The 21,767-nt window shown below is 40.2% G+C and overlaps 1 protein-coding gene across 1 annotated transcript in view; it reads right to left on the reverse strand.

The window, feature by feature from the left end:
* The window catches only part of FYB1 (FYN binding protein 1), a 142,079-nt gene that overhangs the window by 22,575 nt on the left and 97,737 nt on the right, over positions 1 to 21,767 (reverse strand). Inside the window, exons 3-11 of the mRNA XM_081089104.1 lie at positions 21,499 to 21,655; positions 14,008 to 14,054; positions 12,223 to 12,242; positions 11,519 to 11,550; positions 10,583 to 10,703; positions 8,074 to 8,233; positions 7,401 to 7,545; positions 2,834 to 2,856; positions 638 to 704 (exon numbers count right to left, since the gene is read on the reverse strand). Of these exons, the coding sequence (XP_080945230.1) occupies positions 638 to 704; positions 2,834 to 2,856; positions 7,401 to 7,545; positions 8,074 to 8,233; positions 10,583 to 10,703; positions 11,519 to 11,550; positions 12,223 to 12,242; positions 14,008 to 14,054; positions 21,499 to 21,655 (772 nt within the window). The remainder of the gene's footprint in view (positions 1 to 637; positions 705 to 2,833; positions 2,857 to 7,400; positions 7,546 to 8,073; positions 8,234 to 10,582; positions 10,704 to 11,518; positions 11,551 to 12,222; positions 12,243 to 14,007; positions 14,055 to 21,498; positions 21,656 to 21,767) is intronic.

The raw sequence follows: 21,767 nt of genomic DNA on the forward strand, positions 1-21,767 counted from the left end.
AGGTACGTTGTATTTTTTTTTTTTTTCTATTTGGTGAGTTTTCTCTTGGTTCTTAAAATAGTAAGCTAAGTCAAGATTAAGTTTTAAACATCAATTGAGCTTTATTTTTTATTAAAAGTAAGTAACCAATAGGTCTTAAAATTTAAAATATGCCATTTTGAAAGTTTAAACAACTAAAGGGTAGGGTATTCAGTACTGGTTTTGCCATAGATAGAATATGGTCTCAATTTATTTGGGGTTCCTATGACTGATTATTATACAAAGAATAGCCAGGCAACTGATAGACTCTTTGGAGCTTGTTGTAAAAGTAAACTCTTAATTGATAAATAAATGATTGGCAATAGTCTGGAAAATAAAAACTACAATAGCTGCAATTCTTTAACCCTTTTTTAAATCACTTCTTTTGACGTAATTATCTAGGTTTTTCCAAACAATATAATACTTCATTTGAATGTGGTGTAATTACACTTCCTGATTTATGGCTATTAACTAAACATTTAAATCATTTTTTTGGTAATTTAAAAATGAATACCATTTCTGCTTTTTTATTATAACTACAATCCAAAACTTCAGTAAATACAGTAGATTTTAATAAATACAATAATTTGCAAAATGGAAATTCACTGATTATTCTTACCCATCATCAGCATCTTCCTCTTCAATTCCATCATAAATATCATCATCTGGGGGAGGTGGGAACATCCCTTCATTTGGGTTAAGAGGGAAAAAGCTTCTGTTAGTTTTGTAATTTGGTCATGTAATAGTCGCTTGAACTTTGATAATAAATATGCCTCATTTAACTGTACAAAACATAGTAGCTATTTAAGTAAATAGCTACTTAAATAAAAGTAGTAGCTATTTAAATAAAAAATATTTTTACTCTCTCACTCTCACATAGATAGTAGGTACATAGTTCTGTGTATACAGAATTTTTAGAGATGAATATAATACAAATATGAGGGATAATAAAAGTTACTGTGCACTAGAGAGAAATGGATAGAATAAATATTAGAAAAAGAAATACTGAATAAAGAATAGAGTTAAATATTTATTGTTAAAAAGAGAGGGGAGAAGATGATAAGAAAAAGCAGGCTGCGTGGGGCGACCAGGCCGGTGGGGGGTGCCGTGAGGGGCGACTAGGCCAGCAGGGGCGGAGCAATTGGGGGCTACCAGGCCAGCAGGGAGTGGGCAGTTAGGGGTGACCAGGCTGGCAGAGGGGGGCAATTGGGGGTGACCAGGCCAGCAGGGAGGGGGCAGTTGGGGGCGACCAGGCCAGTAGAGGGGGGGCAGCTAGGGGCGATCAGGCCAGCATGCAGAGGCAGTGAGGGGTGATCAGGCAGGCAGGCAGGTGAGCGACTAGGAGCCAGCAGTCCTGGACTGTGAGAGGGATGTCCAACTGCCGGTTTTGGCCCGATCCCTGGGATCGGGCCTGAACCGGCAGCTGGACATCCCCCGAGGGGTCCCAGATTGGAGAGGGTGCAGGCTGGGCTGAAGGGATGCCACCCCTGTGCACGAATTTCATGCACTGGGCCTCTAGTTTACAATAGTCAAGTGTCCATTAGTAGATGTTCATTACAGCGTTATTTACAATAGCCGAGTGTCCATCAGTAGGTGAATGGATAAAATAGCTGTGGTATATTTTAACAATGGAATGCTACTTGGCTATAAGAAAGGACACCTTACCCTTTGCAACAGCATGGATGGACCTGGAGAGTATTATGCTAAGTGAAATAAGCCAGTCAGAGAAAGGCAAATACCATATAATTTTACTCATATGTGGAATCTAATGAACAAAACAAACTAACAAACAAAACAGAAACAGACTCATAGATAGAAAACAGATTGACAGCTGTTAGAGGGGAGGGGTCTGGGACTGGGTGAAAAAGGTGAAGGGATTAAGCAAAAAAAAAAAAAAGTCTCATAGACACAGACAATAGTATGGTGATTATCAGAGGGGAAGGGGAGTAAGGGGAGGTTGAAGAGAGTAAAGAGGGGACAGATATATGGTGATGGAAGAGACTTGACTTGGAGTGGTGTACACACAGTACAATATACAGGTGATGTATTATAGAATTATACAGCTGAAACCTATATAATTTTATTAATCAATGTCATGCCAATAAATTTGATAAAAATTTTAGAAAATGTACAATGAACTTGAAATTTGACTTTTCGGATGAAAATGTTAGCTGCAAAGTTGTTGTTTTTTAAAAATATATTTTATTGATTTTTTTACAGAGAGGAAGGGAGAGGGCTAGAGAGTTAGAAACATCAATGAGAGAGAAACATTGATCAGCTGCCTCCTGCACACCCCCTACTGGGGATGTGCCTGCAACCAAGGTACATGCACTTGACCGGAATCAAACCTGGGACCCTTCAGTCCGCAGGCCGATGCTCCATCCACTGAGCCAAACCGGTTAGGGCTGTTAGCTGCAAAGTTTTAGTAAAATTCCCTTATATTGTTGATGAGAAGTCAAGGGGTCTTTAGGAGTCACAGCTGAGGTGACCATATAAGTTATACAATCAAGGATACTTCTGAACATGAAGGAGGAGCTCTGGTAATGATGCCTGTACCACTGGCACAAGCAGCACTGCCCTGGGTACACTGAAAGGGGAGCCAACTTCTGACCCATAACGAGCGTGGGAGAAAGAAGTGAATTGCTCAGGGTCACTCCGTGACCAGGGCTGAAATCCAGGCCACTGGTTTCAGTCCAGTGTTCATTCTACCACTTTAATATGCTCCTCTTGAGGTGCAGACAAAGGAATTTCATCATTAACATACACAAAAATGTTGAAGTCTTGGAGAAACTTCTGCTAAAAGTGTGTGGCTTACCTCCACTTCCACTCTGACTGTGGCTAGAAAAGAAACAGAGACAGATTAAATTCGCATATGAGTTATATAGTTATCAAGAAAAGAAGTACTTGTATTGAGCAGTTATACCAAAGAGAAATAAGACTCCAGTTCTTAGGATATGTGAATAAGAAGAAAAATTGTTCTGTTTCATAAGAGATGAATAGTAACAGGGCCCACAGTAACAAAGCAAAATACAAAACAAATTTAATAAGAATCAAGTGAGTTTTGATACTACATAAAGAATTCAAAACAGCCGAAAATGGTTTGTCTCAGTGGATAGAGCGTCGGCCTGCGGACTGAAAGCTCCTAGGTTCGATTCCGGTCAGGGGCATGTGCCTTGGTTGCAGGCACATCCCCAGTGGGAGATGTGCAGGAGGCAGCTGATCGATGTTTCTCTCTCATCGATGTTTCTAGCTCTCTATCTCTCTCCTTTTCTCTCTGTAAAAACTCAATAAAAATATATTTAAAAAAAAAGAATTTAAAACAATGCTACTGTTTGCTCCTAACATTTTCCCATAAGGCAGTTTTCGAATTATACATTATTACATCATTCCATAGATGGATTTATATTAAAAAAGAGTATTATTCCATGGGGCAAATAGAACTATTATTGCATTAAATCAATTCTCTTTCAACATCTTATAACCACAGCATTTTGCTCTTAGTACATAACATTACATCTTATTTTAAATAGGACAAGTTTTAAAAATTGAAATCTTACTCTTGGGGCTTTATAGAGTGTAGTCCCCGATTTTCTAAATCCAGACTGCTTGTATTTCTTATTTATTTATATATCATTCTACATCCCTATATTTATTTTTTTGTTAATCCTAACTCAAAGATATTTTTTCTGCTGATTTTTAGAGAGAGAGAGGAAGAGAGGGGAAGAGACAGAGAGAGAGAGAAACATAGATGTGAGAGAGACACATGGATTGGTTGCCTCAAGCCTGCAACTGAGATATGTGCCCTTGACTGGAATTGAATCTGTGACCTTTCAGTCCCCAGGCCGATGCTCTAACCACTGAGCCCCAGCTATGGTACTATATCCCTAGTTTATCATCATCTGTTTCCTTGCCTGTGTTTGCCACTAAAATGTGAATTCTGTGACAGCAAAGGAAGTGTAAATTGTGAGACCTGGAACATCTCAGAATTCATCTGTTTCAATTCCCTCAATATGTTGAAAAGAAACAGAAGCTCTGAGAAATTAAATGACTTGGCCAAACCTTTTCAATGAACTGAAGAGCTGAGACCAGAACCTCAACCTCCTGAGTTCCTGGAGAACGTTGTACTGGCTACGCTCCCTGGACTGCCATGTTGACCCTTTGGCTAATCTACCCACAACAGCTATCAGTCTGATATTATAACCAGACAGTATCATTATACACTCATATCTGCTTCCTCAACCTTAAAGGCAGATTAGAGAAATTGGTCTGATGCAAATCTATGGTTAATGTAGAAATAAAAATGTCTTGCTAATGGAACTTTATAGAAAATCACTCTATAAATGTTTTACTATGTAAGCAAGGAATTAACTTTGATGAAGTTTAAGTATCCTCTTACAACTATTTTCACACTCATATTCTCTGACACTTGCTTTTGAGCATAAAGCAGAGAGAATTATGTGAAGAGTTACAATCTGGTTGGCTGACACTCATGGCAGATATATCCCATCTTGGAAATTCTGATACTCAACTCCCAAAGAACCAGGTTATCAGAGTCAGGAGCAAAGCTGCCACACACTATTTAATTCCTAGGGCAATTCTGTTTTTATTAATTTTAGGGAGAGAGGAAGGGAGAGATAGAATCATCAATGAGAAACATCTATCTACGATACCCCGCACACCCGCTACTGGAGATCAAGCCTGCAAGCCTGGCACGTGCCTTGATGGGAAATTTAACTGGCAACCTCCCTGTGCATGGGTTCATGCTCAACCAACTGAGCCACCCCGGCCCATGCCTAGAGCAATTCTTTAGCTTCCTCAAACCACTATTTAGAATACAAAACATTTAACAGATGAAAGAGAGGTAAGGAGAGGGAGAGTGTGAGAAAAGAGAAGGAAAGAGAAAAAGAACAAATGGAAGGGAAAAGGTAGGGAAACATACATAGAAAAATTTTGCTATGTGATGGAGGATTGGAATTTGCATTTGTAATTTCCTTTCTTTCAATTTTCATATTTATTCCAGAAATTGTCTTAAATGAGAAGAAAAAGAGAAGGACAGCTGTCAGGACCTGTGCCTTTAAGCCTGTGTCTGCTCAGAGAGGTTGTAGTGTACAGTCAGCTCTCCTGGAGGGATCAGGAAAGAGTAAAGAGTGCAAGGGACCAGGAGGCACTGGAGGAGGGAGGAGAGGAGGGGGCTGTCTCCTATTCTTGCCAGGACAAGCTGCCGGCTAGGCTATCGTCAGCATCTTTTCTTGTTCTAGGGACAAAGCATGTTCTGTTATGAGATCCCTGCCAGCAGCAGCTGTAGTTTCAAAAACAAAACTTGTGTAGAAATTATGTCTCTTCTTTCATTTTCTTATTAAGCATGCACGAGAGGAATGGAGGCTAGGAAATATAGTGGTTCTATACTTGCTTAACATGGAGCATTAAAACCATACCTCCAGTTCCATTTTATTACACAGAAGATTCTCTGCTACATGTCTACTAACTGGAGCGTGTCTTTTAGAGTTGTGGGATGTAGGGACTTGATGAGATGGAGAAGGTAGTAATGTCTGGGAATTAGTCACCTAGTATGGTTAAAGAATGCTCAATTTAAAAAATACCCTTCTTTTTTGTGGATTATTTTTTCTTGAGTATGTGCATCACTGTACACATGTATTTATTAATACGATGCGGTTCTTCAGCCCCAAAACAAGAGAAATGTGATTTTGAAAAAATAACTAAAAGATAAATATACTATAACATGCTAATATAGGTAGAAGATGTATGTCTAAAAATTCTATAAATTTCAGACTGTGACTATGTAGAGCTTTAACTGACCTTGAAACTGACATTTACTGACTCCCAAACTAGATTAATGGGTTTCTGATGGCTAAAGCCAATTCATGATCTGTAAATACCAGTGCGCATGTTGCATGTTTTGATGTATGTTGCATAAGTTATGGACATAACATGGTAAGAAGGCATTGCAGGCTATAATTCATTTTAGATCAAACTGCCAGAAAGAAACACAACAAATTTCATTAACACCAAGAGGGGAAGACCACAAGAGGGAAATTCAATTCTTCATGTGTCTTGAAAGTATGTTACTATTTTTGATAGTTTTAATTCTTTTTAATGGTTGGTGATTAAAACATTTTTTTCTTTGAAATCTGAGTGATGAAGAAGGCACACATTTTTACCAGAGAGAAGATCTAGCACAGATCACGTGCTTGGGGACCACAGTGGCGGATTCCCAATGCCACAATGTGGGCCTAGGAAAACGAGGGTTTATTGCTGGGGTGGACATCGTCCTTCTTTCCCTTCAACTTGAGGAGATTATGATTTTACCAGGAAGGGGAGACACTGGAGGAAAGAAGGAATGAAAGGAGAGGGGGAATGGAAGAGCAAGAAGGAGAAGAATGGACGAGGAAGATCGGAGCTAGGGAAAAGAGACACAGGAGGAGGCATGGAAAAGGAAACGGAAGCCTGAGAGGGGAAAGAAGAGAAGAAAAGGGACATGGGAAGAGTTGCCTCCTCTCTCCTCTTGGCTCCTCCATGTCTTGTTCGGTTCCTCTGCTGTGGGAAGGTGTTCCCAGGATTTGTGTGGGGGAACTTCATCCTAATCTGGTGGAATGAATGGGCAATGGAAAGTTGGCCCCTTAGTTGATACGCAGGGATCATAGGGAATGGAGTTTTTACTTCTGTACTTTTAAATATATTTTTATTGATTTCAGAGAGGAAAGGAGAGAGAGAAATAGAAACATCAATGATGAGAAAGAATTATTGACTGGCTTCTACATGCCCCCTACTGGGGACTGAACCCACAAACTCCGGTACATATCCTGACCTGGAATTGAACCATGACCTCCTGGTTCATAGGCCGATGCTCAACCACTGAGCCACACCAACCGGGCTACTTTTGTACTTTTAAAGAGTGAAGTAGAGTTATAATAAAAAGCATTCACTTATTTTCTGTTATATGTTCAAATAAGAACAACAACTATATTTAGGCTCAAAGATTTCAGAATAAAAATTTTATATTTCTTAGAACTAAGTGTTATATTTCATGTCTTATATTTTACAAAATCATATTTATTTTAGGCAACATATCCCTAAGGTCAAATGAATATTATAGAACAGCATGTTGGAACAGTGACCTATTTGTCAAGATCAGACAAATGGCTCATTATTTGTCAAGGAGTATTTGATACATATAACCAAAGAGGAAAACAAAACCATCTGGAGTTTCCAATGGCCTTGCACCCATATTGAACTTACTGTACAAGGTCATTCAGTTTAGTGGTAGAGAGCAGTAGGAAACATGGAAGGTAAAATACAGAAGGGCCTTAAAACCCATAATCCCTGGCGAGGAGACAGCCTGAGCTGTGTAGCTTTGCACATACCTGCTAGCCTCATCTTGCTCTGCCACATCATCATACACTTCTTGGTCATCTTCAGTGGGTCTCGATGAAAGAGGACCCAGAGAGTTTTTCTTTCGTCTCAAGGAATCATAGTCAATCTGCACAGCAGTGGTCTTAATGTAGCCATCTACCAGAAGGGGAATGATGTATGTTCAGGCGGCTGCAGCTTACAAAGCTTAAAGTTATGAATAAAATATCAACTGCACATTTGCTCTTTAAAGTGGCCCCTGGTTTCTTTGCTTGCAATTCTGATTCATAGACTCCCCATGTAGACACATGTTTTACTGTACCTTGTCCAAGTTTTACGCTGCTGTGGTTTGGAGTAAGCCTAGAGTCTGTTTTCAACATTCCAAAGTGATTCACAGGACTCTCTCTCTCTCTTTTTCCCCCCTTTTAACATCACCGAGGAGCCTAATGCTCTCTTTTCCTCCCTGGAGTCATAGAAACACTTACATTGTTCCCCACTGAAAGATAACACAGATGACGTGAAGATGGAACTACCAGTACTCCTGTCATTTTAAATCTTCCTATCCTTGTCCACCCAGAACAAAACTCTTAACTCAATGGCTATGAGTAGTTCTGGAAACATTGGCGCGTTTCTCATTTTTGGCTCCAAAAGAGGACAATCTGAAGTCATAGGACAATGTGCACTCACATGACCCCCTGGTGGTTCTGCCCAACCACTTCCCCTCTGGGTTGTCCGTGATGCGAATTATTTCAATAGGCTCGCCTTGCTTGAAGCTCAGCTCATTCTTGCCCCCTTTGACATCACAGCAAGCTCTGGCTTGATGGATGACTTCAATGGGGCCGGTTAGCTGCAAAGAGGAAAGGGAAACAATCACAACAGGCTTCTTTGCTATTCAGAGAATCTTTAAGGAATGCAGTTTGAAAGCCAGTATGTCCACAGCTTGCCAACCTGCCTGTTTCCAAGAGCTACAAGTTTAAACTAGAAATGGAGGGGGAATGTCATTCCTGGGATGCTCTTATAGGAGCAGTGAGGGGAAATTCCCAGGGGTCAGGCAGGACCAGCGAAGAGCAGGTGCATGTGCTTGGGGTCCCGGAGAGAGTGGAGGTCTGTGGACCTTAGCAACTCTGCGAAGGGCTTGCAAAGGAAGCCACTGATAACCGAATACCACTTATGTACGACAATCCATTCTGGGTGCTCTGTGGTTTTATGGGATATTCAGGTAGTCTGTCTGGTATGGGAAGGTTTCTTCTCACACTGCATTGTGAAGTTATTCCGATGGTTCTAGAAGGCCTAGAACAGCTAAGGGAGGGGTAGGTGATGGTGGTGGTGTGTACTCATGGGAAAAGCAATTTCATTCATTCCTTTTTTCCCCTAAGCTTGTGATATTGTCTGTGTATGAACATGGAGTAGACATTACCTGCCATAAACAAAATAACATTTTAGAAATAGCTTTGTAAATAAAAAAAACCCAGAAAAATAAATGTTGTGAGGTTTTGAAAATTAATATCCTAATTAGTACAGTGGTTTCTTGACATCAGAGGAATCATCTAGTTTAGACCACAAATCCTAAAGATTTAATTTTCTAATCTTAAATTGCTATCTTCTAAAACAGAATTTCTTGGATCTTTTAATATGCAAATATGCATTGTGACTTTTGACTTATTTTATTGAACTTATGATGCTATGAATTGTGAGACAAATCATTATGTACCTCTGAGAAAGAAATAAAACAGCTTAACTTAAATTATGATGTGCCACTAATGTGAAGATGCATCCTAACTTCAGAATTTCAAAATGCAAAATATTTTATGTCTTAGAATTAAGGAAATATGGTATTATGGAGCCGTTCTTACTGTTATTTAATTTATTTATTTTTGACAGCCATTAAGATTTTGGGAGGAATACAGCTTGTGAAGTCCTAGTCTTAAGAAACGTTTGAGTTCATATTTAGTGGTATGATTCCCACACACTATATTTTTCTTACTAAAAATGTTATTTGGATAAATGAATGAAGCAATGCAAAACTGATTTCTCCAAAAGAAACACAGGAAAAACTTCACATAATTCCTTCAAAACTATAAACTCTCTCTTTGTGCGTTGGGAAGACTTTCATTTAAGAAATTAATTTTTCATATATTCCACTTCAAAAATATAAATGTTGGAGCCATACATTCTGAAAGAGTAAAATGTTTTACTCTTCACATTGTAATCCTAATTTTACTTACCTATAGTAAGATTTTTAAAAATTTAATGAGAACTTATAATAGATACAGTGCTTTATATGCACTAATTTATTTAATTCCCCAACAAACATGGATAGCTGGAATTTGAATCTACATCTCCTCAACTAACTAAGCTTTACATTTTCCCTGCACCATATTGTCAAAGTTTAGTTTTAATATAATAAATATACTGAGAAGTTATATATGAATAAAATTTTTACAACTCAAACTATGTAGTAACTATTTTGGGGGAATTCAATGTTTATAGAAAACTATGTGAATCCTTTATAAAGTAAAGAATAATTTTGTAACTCACCCTAAAATATAGCTGATGTACCAGACCCACACCAGATGGGCCATGGCATCCAAGATGGCGTAGCCAAGAGAAGAGAGCAGGCAATACAGTGTTAGTGGTAGTAATAGGTGTCACACATCAGAATTAGAGATCAGAAGAGACAGAGGTCAGACATCCAGGTAGATGAAGAGGGCTGAGAAACAGCAGGTATCAGAAGTCAATGTGTACATATGCTTAAAACCAAGGCAGGTCTAGACATTGGCAGCTAGAGTAGCTCATAGGAACTTTATTCTAAGACAAGTGTCTCCAGATGTCCCTTGCACCACTATAATACATGCCCCAGAGATGTGTGTGGTCCCAAGCTCATAGCATAAGTAGGTTAACATGGAGTGTGTGAGGAGGAGAGCCACAATGGGTTTGAGTAACTGAGTATTCATTCACTCAGTCAACAGATTTCCTGGGTGCCCACTAAGTATAAGCCACCATATTTTATTTGAATTTTGTCATATTACATGGGATAGGAGCATATTGGACAAAAACAAGTCTGTTGTGAGGATAGTTACTCCTTAGAAAACAACTAATTCCCCAGCCATGTAAGGTTTCAAGACAGGTGCCCCTTTTGTGTGAAAATTATAAAAAGAGGTTCCTCTTTTCCACCTGTCAGCAAGCACGCTCTTACTTTAAACTTCTTCTTTATCTCTTGTTCTTTCTTTTCTCTCTCCTTCTGTTCCTTTTTCTCCTGCTCCAATCTCTTCTTTTCCTCCTTTTCCCTTTTCTTCTCTCGTTCTTTGGATGCTTCTCTGTGGATAAACATTGTTAGGTTGTTTCAGCAGCTGCAGGCATTGATGTGATAAGGCTGACTATCCAGAGGGCTTTCTATCCACACAGAAGATAGTATCTGAAGTCACATGAAGGTAAAAAGCCAAGGGGGAGGGGAGGGGGCCAACATTCCTGGATGTGTGATTGTTCTTAAAGCCCGCAGGAGGCACACAGAGAGGACTCCTCCCAAAGGCTCTGCTTTCCCTACAGCTTGTGCAACAAGGGAAGAGACTGTTTATAAAGGTGCTCTTGCTCCTTGTCGGAATGTGTCTCCCCTCGCCCCCCCTTTCTCTTGTCCATGCACTCACAGGTACAAGAGCACACACATGGGGTCTATCTAGACTGGCAAGATTCTGGTCTCTCTTCTCGCCTATGTGGCTCAGTGGTTGAGCATCGACCTATGAACCAGGAGGTCACAGCTTGATTCCCAGTCAGGGGACATGCCTGGGTTGCAGGCTTGATCCCCAGTAGGGGGCGTGCAGGAAGCAGCAGATAAATGATTCTCTCTCAGCATTGATGTTTCTCTCTCTCCCATCCCTCTCTTCATCAATAAAATTATATTAAAAAATATTCTAGTCTCTCATGCAACAGCGTTTTAACAGAGTTCTCTGTGAAATCCTCAGACAATAAAGACTCTTTAGTCCTTTGTATTAAAATAAATGTTACCATTATATGTCAGTCATTTGAATAAAAAAGCTTTCCCCAACTAGTGCTGAATATCCATTCATTCTCCCACCTACAAATCATTCTATTCATCTTAGAAGAAAAATATCATGGTAAAAAATGCAACTCATACATGTCTTCATATGTTTCTCCATCACTTTCTTCCTGTCAAGAAAACATGAATAATAATTAAGCTTAGTTATTAAAAAGGGGAGCATGCACACATTTTCACAGATCAAGCACTTAGCAAAACAAACATAAATTTAAGTGTATGTATATTTGACTTATTTAAAATATTTGTTTTCCTTCTTAGAGATAGACCATGAAAGTAAACCCCAGAAGAATTCATTTTATCTCCTGCTATGTAATTCAGATGTGTAGCCAGACTTAAGTTTATGTTAAGAATTCCTATGAGTTGCCGAAACCGGTTTGGCTCAGTGGATAGAGCGTCGGCCTGCGGACTGAAGGGTCCCAGGTTCGATTCTGGTCAAGGGCATGTACCAGGGTTGCGGGCACATCCCCAGTGGGAGATGTGCAGGAGGCAGCTCATTGATGTTTCTTTCTCATTGATGTTTCTAACTCTCTATCTCTCTCCCTTCCTCTCTGTAAAAAATCAATAAAATATACTAAAAAAAAAAAAAAAGAATTCCTATGAGTCAGAGTAACAATTGGTACTTAATGTCTCAAGCATTTTAGATGAACTAAGATCATAAATGGGAAAAATATCTTTACTTTAAGAATTTTCATTTGTTAGTTTTTACTAATAAAAAAATGAATCGCAATGATTATTAAATATTCTAGTTCCAGCAATATAATTTGAGAAGGAAAAAAACTGACCTCATCTAGATTTCCAGCACCTAAAGGGGTTAAAAAAAAGAATGAAATTTAACATACTGTAATTAAGAAGCACTTTAATACAGGATTATTAGCTGTAATATAATATTCCAGATAATTCATAATCTAACAAAACTTACTAGTATGTTTTATCAAAGACATAGAAGTACAAAATAGAATATGTGGTTTAGATCCTTATTATGGCTTTTTGATACTTGTCATTTAATTATAAAATCATTTCATTGGCTTTCATAAGATAATGAAGACACCCTTCATTCTCTTTATGAAAGGCACGCACATTTACTATGGGGCATCTCTGGAATAAAGGTATTATCAGAAACTCACAACTAGTTTTCCCTTTTTGACTTACTTGTTCCCAGTGATTTGCTTTCATTATCAAACAAATCAAGTTAATTAGATTTTTTTAAACAAGATAATTTTCCCCCTAGAGATAGGACTTCTTCAATAAAACTTATAAAGCTTAAATTATAAGGTTAAAATTATTAATTTTTATTGTATTAACATTTAATATGTTCAGTGAAGGACAGCCTGGGCTAGGTTAATAGACAATGAACAGAATGAGAGAAGGTATTTGCAATCTCTGCAACTCACATGGGATTAATATCTGGAATACAAGAAATTCCTCCTACATGTCAACCAGAAAAGGACAACAACCCCCCCAAAAATTGGTCAAAGGATATAAACTGGCAACTTCCAGAAGAGGAAACACAAAGGCTAATGAACAAGTGAAGTACTCAGATCAACAGTAAGCAGAGGTAGGCAAATGAGGTACCATTTTAAACACGTAAGACTGGAAGCAATTGGAAAGCTGAATAATACCATGTGCTGGTGAAAGGTAGGCATCTTGGAACCTCCCTGCCCGCTGATGGGAGTGTACACAGAGGCAGAGCTTCTGGAGAGCCCGCGGCTTCCACTCAGTCAAAACGAACACACCACAGCTTCGGAGCAGCCATGCCACTGCTGGGTAAGTCTATCTCCATAAAGAATCTCTCAGAGGTCCAAATGGCGGCAAGGAGGTGCACAGAATTATTATTTGTTGTACTAGTGAGTTGGAATAAAATGTAAAATGTAAATGCAGCTGAAACTGGTTTGGCTCAGTGGATAGAGCGTCGGCCTGCGGACTGGAGGGTCCCGGGTTCGATTCCAGTCAAGGGCATGTGCCTGGGTTGTGGGCACATCCCCAGTGGGAGATGTGCAGGAGGCAACTGATCAATGTTTCTCTCTCTCATCGATGTTTCTGGCTCTCTGTCTCTTTCCCTTCCTCTCTGTGAAAAATCAATAAAATATATATATAAAAAAAATGTGAATGCATAGGATGCATACCATAGAGTACTTAACATGGATACCATGGAGCACATACATAATGTATGCAGTAGTTAACACCAATGAATTAAATATAGTTCATATAGCAGCATGGACGGGTCTTCCAAAACACATGATGTTGAGTGAAAACAAAAGAGATCAAAGTGAGCTCTAACATAGTATTCATGTAAAATGAAATATATATACACATACAACAGAATGCAAAGACTATATACGGACACATACACATTAAATACATTTAGACTATTTGCCTCTGGTAAGGGGAAGAGAGGAGAGAGAGTGGTCATGGTGATAAAATGAATAAATCAATAAAACCAGAGAAGGGACTTGCATGGATCAATGATAATGATGATGCCCCATTAAGAACCCTATGAGAAGGATTAATTTAAACTTCTGTAATATGAGGTAACAGAAGGATAAATAAAACCCCCTTTTACCCCTTACCATCAAAGTGCATGGCACCATCTTGATTGTCTTCATTGACAGGGCTTCTGGAAACAACAAAGAAGAAAAAGTGAAAATAGAACCAGTCGACGCTCACCTTACAGTAAAAAATAAGAAAAAATAAAAATTATTCTCTTTTAATTCTTTTCTCTTTAATGTCTGCTCTGATGAAAAACGTCAGAAGTCACTAGAATAGGCTTAGCCCTATATCTATGCTACAACTGCTGCCAAGAAATGGAGCATCGGGAGCCTGAGCACAGAACTGTCCGTCCACAGTGAGCACATACAGTGAGTCCATTGCTTCAGGGCAGCAACAGGCTTTTTTGTTTTGTTAAAACAGCACTATGTCAATCATTAAATTCTGGGATTCTGAAGGCATTTGCTTGGTTTATGGTATAGAAACCCAGGAGAAACCAAAGGACTTGTATGCGTGCATATAAGCCTAACCAATGGACACAGACAACAGGGGGGTGAGGGCATGAGTGGGGGACTAATGGGGGGATAAGGACATATATGTAATACCTTAATAAAGAAATTAAAAGTCAATAAATAAATAAATAAAATTTAAAAAAAGAAAAGAAAAAAAACCCCAGGAGATTTAGTTCTAATCTTTTTTTTAAAAATTTTTAAATGTATTTTTTTTTTATTGCTTAAAGTATTACAAAGAGTATTACATATGTCTCCTTTTTTTTCTCCCCTTGACCTTCCCCCGGCCTCCCCTACCCACCCACCCCCAGTCTCTTGTGTCCATTGGTTATGCTTATATGCATGCATACAAGTCCTTCAGTTGATCTCTTAGCCCCCCTCCCCCTTTAAATGTATTTTTATTGATTTCAGAGGGAAAGGGAGAGGGAGAGAGAGAGAGAGAGAAACACCAATGATGAGAATCACAGATCGGCTGCCTCCTACACGCCCCCTACTGGGCATCGAGCCTGCAACCCGGGCACGTGTCCTTGACCGGAATCAAACCTGGGACCCTTCAGTCCGCAGGCCGTCGCTCCATCCACTGAGTCAAACCAGCTAGGGCTAGTTCTAATCTTTGACTCCTTTCTCTTTTCCAAACTTACTCCCCTCATTTGTGGCTTGGACTCCAAGGTGCTTCATTTCAAACCACTTCACTCCAACTGCTCTACACAGTTATTAATGCCTGGGCTTGGCAAATCCCTAATTATTTATGGAACATCTAAATTTTCTATTTTTATTCTCCAGTTGATTAGCATAGCTGGAGAAAATCGCCACTTTATTGATTCTGGATATTACAAATAATTGACATTTTTTTAAAATATATTTTATTGACCTTCCACAGAGAGGAAGGGAGAGAGATAGAGAGTTAGAAACATCGATGAGAGAGAAACATCGATCAGCCGCCTCCTGCACATCTCCTACTGGGGATATGCCCGCAACCCAGGTACATGCCCCTGACCGGAATCGAACCTGGGACCTTTCAGTCCGCAGGCCGACGCTCTATCCACTGAGCCAAACCGGTTTCGGCAATTGACATTTGATCTTGACTGTACCCTCTGCACTATTCTATAATCTAATTACCCTTTCTTTCTAGTCAACCCTCTCTTGCATCTAGGTCAATGGCAATTCACCACTTTCCTCTCCTTCTCCCCTAAAATCAGGTGATCTTGTTTCTTACTTCACTGATAAAATAGCAGCTCTTGGGTATGAACTCTCTTAAGAAAATACATTCTGTAACCCACCCCCCCAAAAACAAAACAAAACAAAACCAATGTCTCTCTCACACTGATGAAGTCAGATGAGCCAATGGCAGTGCATGCCTAATGCGTCAACTCTCTGATCCGGAAGAATTGAAAGCATTTGTAAAAAAGGTTCTAATAGCAAATTCTTACTTTTCCTCCAATGTTAGAGCCCCCCTGTCCCCCCCGCCCCCCAAAGAAACCCAAACCAAACCTTACACCGACTATGATGACCTTAGGAAAAGAACTGTGTAACCTTTCCTTTTCCAACCTCGGTCACTTCCCGTTATTTGTTATTTCTTCTTACCTCACTTTTCCTGTCTCATTACTATTAATAACCATGCAATGTGCTTTGTATACTAAAATATTCAACCACTGGTTCTGTTTTCACGTGGACCATTAGACATACTGTGAAAACTATCACTGAAAATGTAAACTAGCACAAAAAGCGCGTTACACTAAAGCTGTTGAGCACTGAGCATGAGAAAGATGCTTTAGTTCCCCTCGTTGTCTGGGGAAAACAGCCGAAAATACAGCTAACTGAGTTCTGACCACTAGGTGGGGAGACAATACAATTTAAAATACGATATAACTTTGGCCTCCACGACTTTGTTTTTAAAGCTATTTATTCTTTCTAATTTTCACCTGCCTCCAATCTCTTCCACTCCTGTGGCAACCCTGACCTGAGTGAAATAATCACAAGTGACTTCTGGGGAGCGGGCAGGTGAGAAAGGCCACCCTGTCTCCTGAAACCCTTCCTGGATCCGAGGAGAGATGTGTCTCCTTGCCCTGGGCAGTGCAGACCCCACCCCGTAAGCCTCACTAGTCCATTCTGTCCCTGGAAAGCCGGTCCTGCACCCGCACCTGCACCCGAGCACCAGCCCCACTTGCTCTAGTCCCTGGTCCCAGGAATGCTTCCCTTTCGTTGCCATTATTATCTCCCCTCTTCACGGGATCATTCTCATTAGTATACAAACACCGTTCTTTCTTTTATTTTGGTTAATCCTCACCTGATGATATTTTTTCTATTGATTTTTAGAAAAAATAGTAGGGAGGGAGGGAGGGGGAAGAGAGAAAGGAGAGAGAAATATCAATGTGAGAGAGACATATTGATTGGTTGCCTCCCAAAGTGCTCTGACCTACAAGGACCAGAGATCAAACCTGCAACCCAGGTATGTGCCCTTGATCAGAATCGAACCTGCAACCCTTCGGTGGGCGGGGCGACGCTCTAACCATTGAGCACACCAGCCAGGGCTTTTATTTCTTCCATCTTAAAAAAAAAAGTACAAATCTTAATTCCGTTTTCTCACTAGTTACTGCCCCATTTCTTTGCTTCCCTCTTTTTTTAATGCACTGTCTATACTTGAGTTTTCCAGTTGCTTTCCTTTCTTGTTCTTTTAAAGCCATTTCTTTCTTTCTTTATTGATTAAGGTATTACATACTTGTCCTTATCCCCCCATTGCCGCTTTAATGAGGCCCGTGCCCCCACTACTCCTGAGACTTCCACCCACACTGACCTGCCTAGCGCTCGCCTCCGGGCCCTCGCAGCCTTGGACACAGTCGGTCACTGCTTCCTCCTGGGGAACACTACCTTGTTTCTTGGTGTTTTTTTGCTTTTTGTTTGTTTTGTGCTTTCTTGGTTGTTCCTTTCTATTCTCCTTTCCTGGTTTTTCTTCTCCCAGGACCCAGGGCTTGTTCCTTCTCTCTAGTTATCCTCACTTCCTTAGGGACCTTAACAGGCTTGTGACTTTAAGTGTGGAATATGTGCCTCTGACTCTCAAATGTATATTTTTACACCAGAACTATCTCTCAGACTCATCACTCTTATACCCAATTGCCTCCTGCACGTCCCCACTCGGATGTTTAAGAGACACCTCCAGCTTCACATAGCCATGCCCTCCTGACCTTCCACACCCCAAACTTGCTCCCCTGCAGCCTCTCCCATTTCAGCTGATGGAGACATCATCCTCAGTGTTGCTCAGGCCAAAAGCCTGGGAGCCATCTTCCATCCTCATTTCCTTTCACATCCCGAATCCAAATTGTTTCAAAATGTATTCAGAATCTGCACGCCACCCTCGTGAGACGCCCCCCTATGTCTTGCCTGCGTTTCTGCGATACCTGCCTCACTGCCCTCCCTGCTCCCACATTCGCCTACCGTCTCATTTCCCTTGCTCTACTCCAGCCCGTCACCTCCTTCCTAGTCTTTGAACATTCTAGGCCTTTGCTCTGTCTTCTCCACTTAGAACTGTTCTTCTACAGGTGTCTGCACGTCTAACTCCCTCACCCTGTTGAGTCTGAAGGGTACCTTCCAAAAAGGGAGCCACCCTCACCTCTGTTGAAAGTTGCAACACACTGTCCCCATTCCCACCCTTGCACTACACCACCCAACCCTGCGCTATTTTCTCCCACAGCATTCAATGTTTCCTAACATACTATATCCTTTACCTGTTCGTTATTTTTATTCCTTTTTTGCTCTTTTGCCCCTGTCTTATGTGGGCAGGGGTCTTTGCTTTATTCACTACTTCCTGAACTCTTATTACAAAAGCACAAAGTAGTGGCTTAAAAAGTAATTGTTGAGTGAATGTAAAATAATCTATTAGCTCTTGACTCTCAGGGTGGCCGCTGATTGGAGATGGGGAGGAATTGCATCCGCAGGCCAGCAGAGGGAGCACCAGGGAACACCCAGGTGTGTGTTTTGAAGGGTGTTGGTGTGAAGAAAAGCACAGAAACACTCATATTTTAAAATTTTGCTTAAAGAGTTTTCCATAAGTTTCCCTCTCACATTAAATGTAAAATTTTGAGCCAGACTATCAAGATCTATTTTGCTTTCATTTCCTCTTTGTGTCTTATCTAGCTTCCTCTACTTGGGGGAAAGTTTCTAACCCAGATATTTCTTCATGTTGGAATTTACTTGAGTTCTCTGATGAGAGCTTAGAAGTTCTCACTATATAAAAATATTACATTATAGATGTCCTTTAGCTTTCATTTCCTCTATTATCTCCATCTGACAATTAACTTTCAGAAGCTCCAAATACATAGGGTGTCCCAAAAAATGGATACACACACTTTGAAAAATTATAAAGGCAGTATTTATTAACATATATTTCATTTTCAAAATTGAGCTATTTTGTGGGGACACCCTGTAGTTGATCTAGGCAATATAACCTCTAAGACTTTTATTCCTCTCCATCTTTCTTCTGAGAGTATGTATTTTGTGGAGTTGGCAACTCTTAGATGAATCAGACTTTGTAATTAGAAGTCCTTAATAAGATGGAAATAGGGGTAAGGTAAAGTTGATTACAATTGGTGGCTTTTGCTATTATTTTCATCAAATAAGAACTAGAGCCTGGCTGATCAGTAGGTCCTTTTCAACTTTGCAAGAATTCCCTGCAAAGCTGGGAAACTGACCAGCGTCCTTACGATATAGTCATACAGGTTACCAGGCTGTTTTTAAAACCTTTCTTCCTTCTACAACATTTTACTCCCCACCCCATCATAATGGATTCCAGGGAGTAGGTCAGCACAGCAGGCCCACAACTGCTATTTTTAGAAGAATCTGCTACCAACGTTGGCCCTTGGCTTGTATCTGGAAACACAGCTTCTAAAGAATTCCCTCCACTGATAGGAAAAGCTGCCTAGTTGTAAGAGTGCTTTGCTGTGTCTAGACCAGTGGTTGACAAACTGCGGCTCGTGAGCCACATGTGGCTCTTTGGCCCCTTGAGTGTGGCCACGAAGTTTCAATCGCACTGTACGTGCGCTCCCGCATGTGGTATTTTGTGGAAGGGCCATACTCAAGGGGCCGCAGTTTGCTGACCACTGGTCTAGACTATATGAACACTGTGATTAGGATGAATGGCTGCTTCTTTTAGAAGTCTGGCATTTTGGTAGTTGCTAGGTAGCAGGTGCCTGCCTATATGACCAGCTTTCAATCAAAACCTGTCTCTACTAGGCGTTCTGGGGAAGCAGCATCACACGTGCATTGCGTTTTCATAGCTGAAGGACCTTCTCAACGTGTCTGTTCCCAGCCCTAGAGCACAGTCCTGCTGTGAGAAACCTGAGCCATCAGCACTCTCTGTGGTGAGCCCTGTGAATCCTCTCAGTAAATCATCACACATATGGGGGCTCTTGGGGACCTCCAAAAAGCAGGAGTAGTGCCAAATACTCCTTTTCACATTTCTTTGATCGAGCTATTATGTACCACTCTCCATGTCTTGTAAATGTTCAGGAATTCATGCTCAAGCTATTTAATACAACCTCTCACTGGAATTACACAGGACCCAGAAGCCTGGCTGAAGCCAGAAGCTGGGGTAGGGTCACATCATAAAAGTCAAAAGTACTAAGTTCAAATCAAGTGGGTGAATTTATCCAAGTAGGAAAGAAATTAAGAAAAGGACACAGGATGAATACATATGAAAGGAAAGTAATTACACAGAAATCAGGTGTATCGAAGAACACATATTAATTAGTTATTTTAATTAAACTAATATTTATTTAGCATTTATATGTTAGTAGGCAGATGGCTTGCATTCTTATTTGGTAGCTGGATATCATGGGGTTTTAGAGACTTAAATTAGAATTTATAAACTTAACCGTTTGGAAGGTACTCAGTTCATCTGAACACAGGTCATTGGCCTAGAGAAGATAAAAGTCACTTATCTGCTCTAAAACCTTCTGGTGGCTGCTTTTGAATCTTCCCAAAGCATAATAAAGTGAAACATAGTGGAGGCTACCCATGACTAGCATGTTTCCAACCCCTGCTCTAAATTGTAATCATCAACATTTAAAGAAAGCTGTCAATCAGATATTATTACTAACAGGCTCTATTATACAGATTATGAATATTAAGACTTTAAGTGCAAAGAACATCCATCTGGTAGGGGATTGAAGTGAAGGAAAAACAAACTGCAGCTCAATATTACTTACTGTGGAAAAGGAGAATCATGGAAAGCAATTCTCTAGAAAAACGAGAAATCTAGCCTCACTTGCCATTAAGATCCATGCTTGCCACAGTCTGAGTACTTCAAATAAAAAATCCCACATTTCCTTCTACTCCAATCTTCCACTTGCTTTTTTCCTCAACCAGCTATTCTGGTAAATCACAAATAAAGAGCCCATGTGTAACCACCCATGTAGTTCTGACATTTCTAAAATGTGCCCTCTAAGAAAATTTAAGCTTGAATAAAAGTTTCCTAGGTTTTTAAAACGGCTCGAAAAATGAATGATGAGAGAAAACTTGTTTTACTTTGGACTCAGACTGACATTGGCTCAGGTTTCTGCTCTATCCTTGTGTGACCTTGGAGAAGCTATTTAGCTTCTGTAGCGTTCTGCTTCCTCATCTGTGAAATGATGATAACACGAGTAATTCATTACGATTATAGGGATTATATATGTAAAATGCCTAGCACATCATAGGCTGTCAGTAACATATGGTAGTCGTGGTGGTGCTGATGGTGATAATGGTGTTGGTATTGGTGATGATGATGGGGAAAAGGATGGTGGTGGTGCTGACCTGAAAAATGCTTCAGAACTTAAAAAAAAAAGGCAGTAGAAATTTTCTTCCGATGAATGCTTAAGAGAAAAAACCACTGTAAAAGCAGGTAAACAAGAGTTGCTCAAGGGTCTGGAGGTATGAGAGCAGCTGCTTAGACATTCTTTTTCCCTGTTAGCTGTCCACCTTGGTGTCCCCAGCATTTTACCACGTAACCCTCAGCATTCAGCCAAGCAAGCACCTTTTGGAAATCTATGGCAAGAGACTGACAAAGAAATGACAAGATAACCTTTTACTTACTTTAGATCTAAAGGAGGTTTAATGTTTCTGGGAGGTAGGCTTGGGACTGGCGGTTGTGTTGGGTGAGAAGCTGGCAATGGCGGTTGGCTGGCTGGATGGGATGGCGGAGGTGGTGGTAGGGAAGCTGTTGAGTAAGGCGTTTGGCCTTTGCTGGTACCTAAGAAGTAAAACAATACCATGAATTAAGACAAGTCTTCAAGATACAAGAACTGGTTATTCCAAGTATGCAGAATTGAGAATTTAAACATAAAAATGTAAGAAATGCATCC

The sequence above is a fragment of the Myotis nattereri genome (genome assembly GCF_964212035.1).
Source record: "Myotis nattereri genome assembly, chromosome: 4".
Classification (NCBI taxonomy): domain Eukaryota; kingdom Metazoa; phylum Chordata; class Mammalia; order Chiroptera; family Vespertilionidae; genus Myotis; species Myotis nattereri.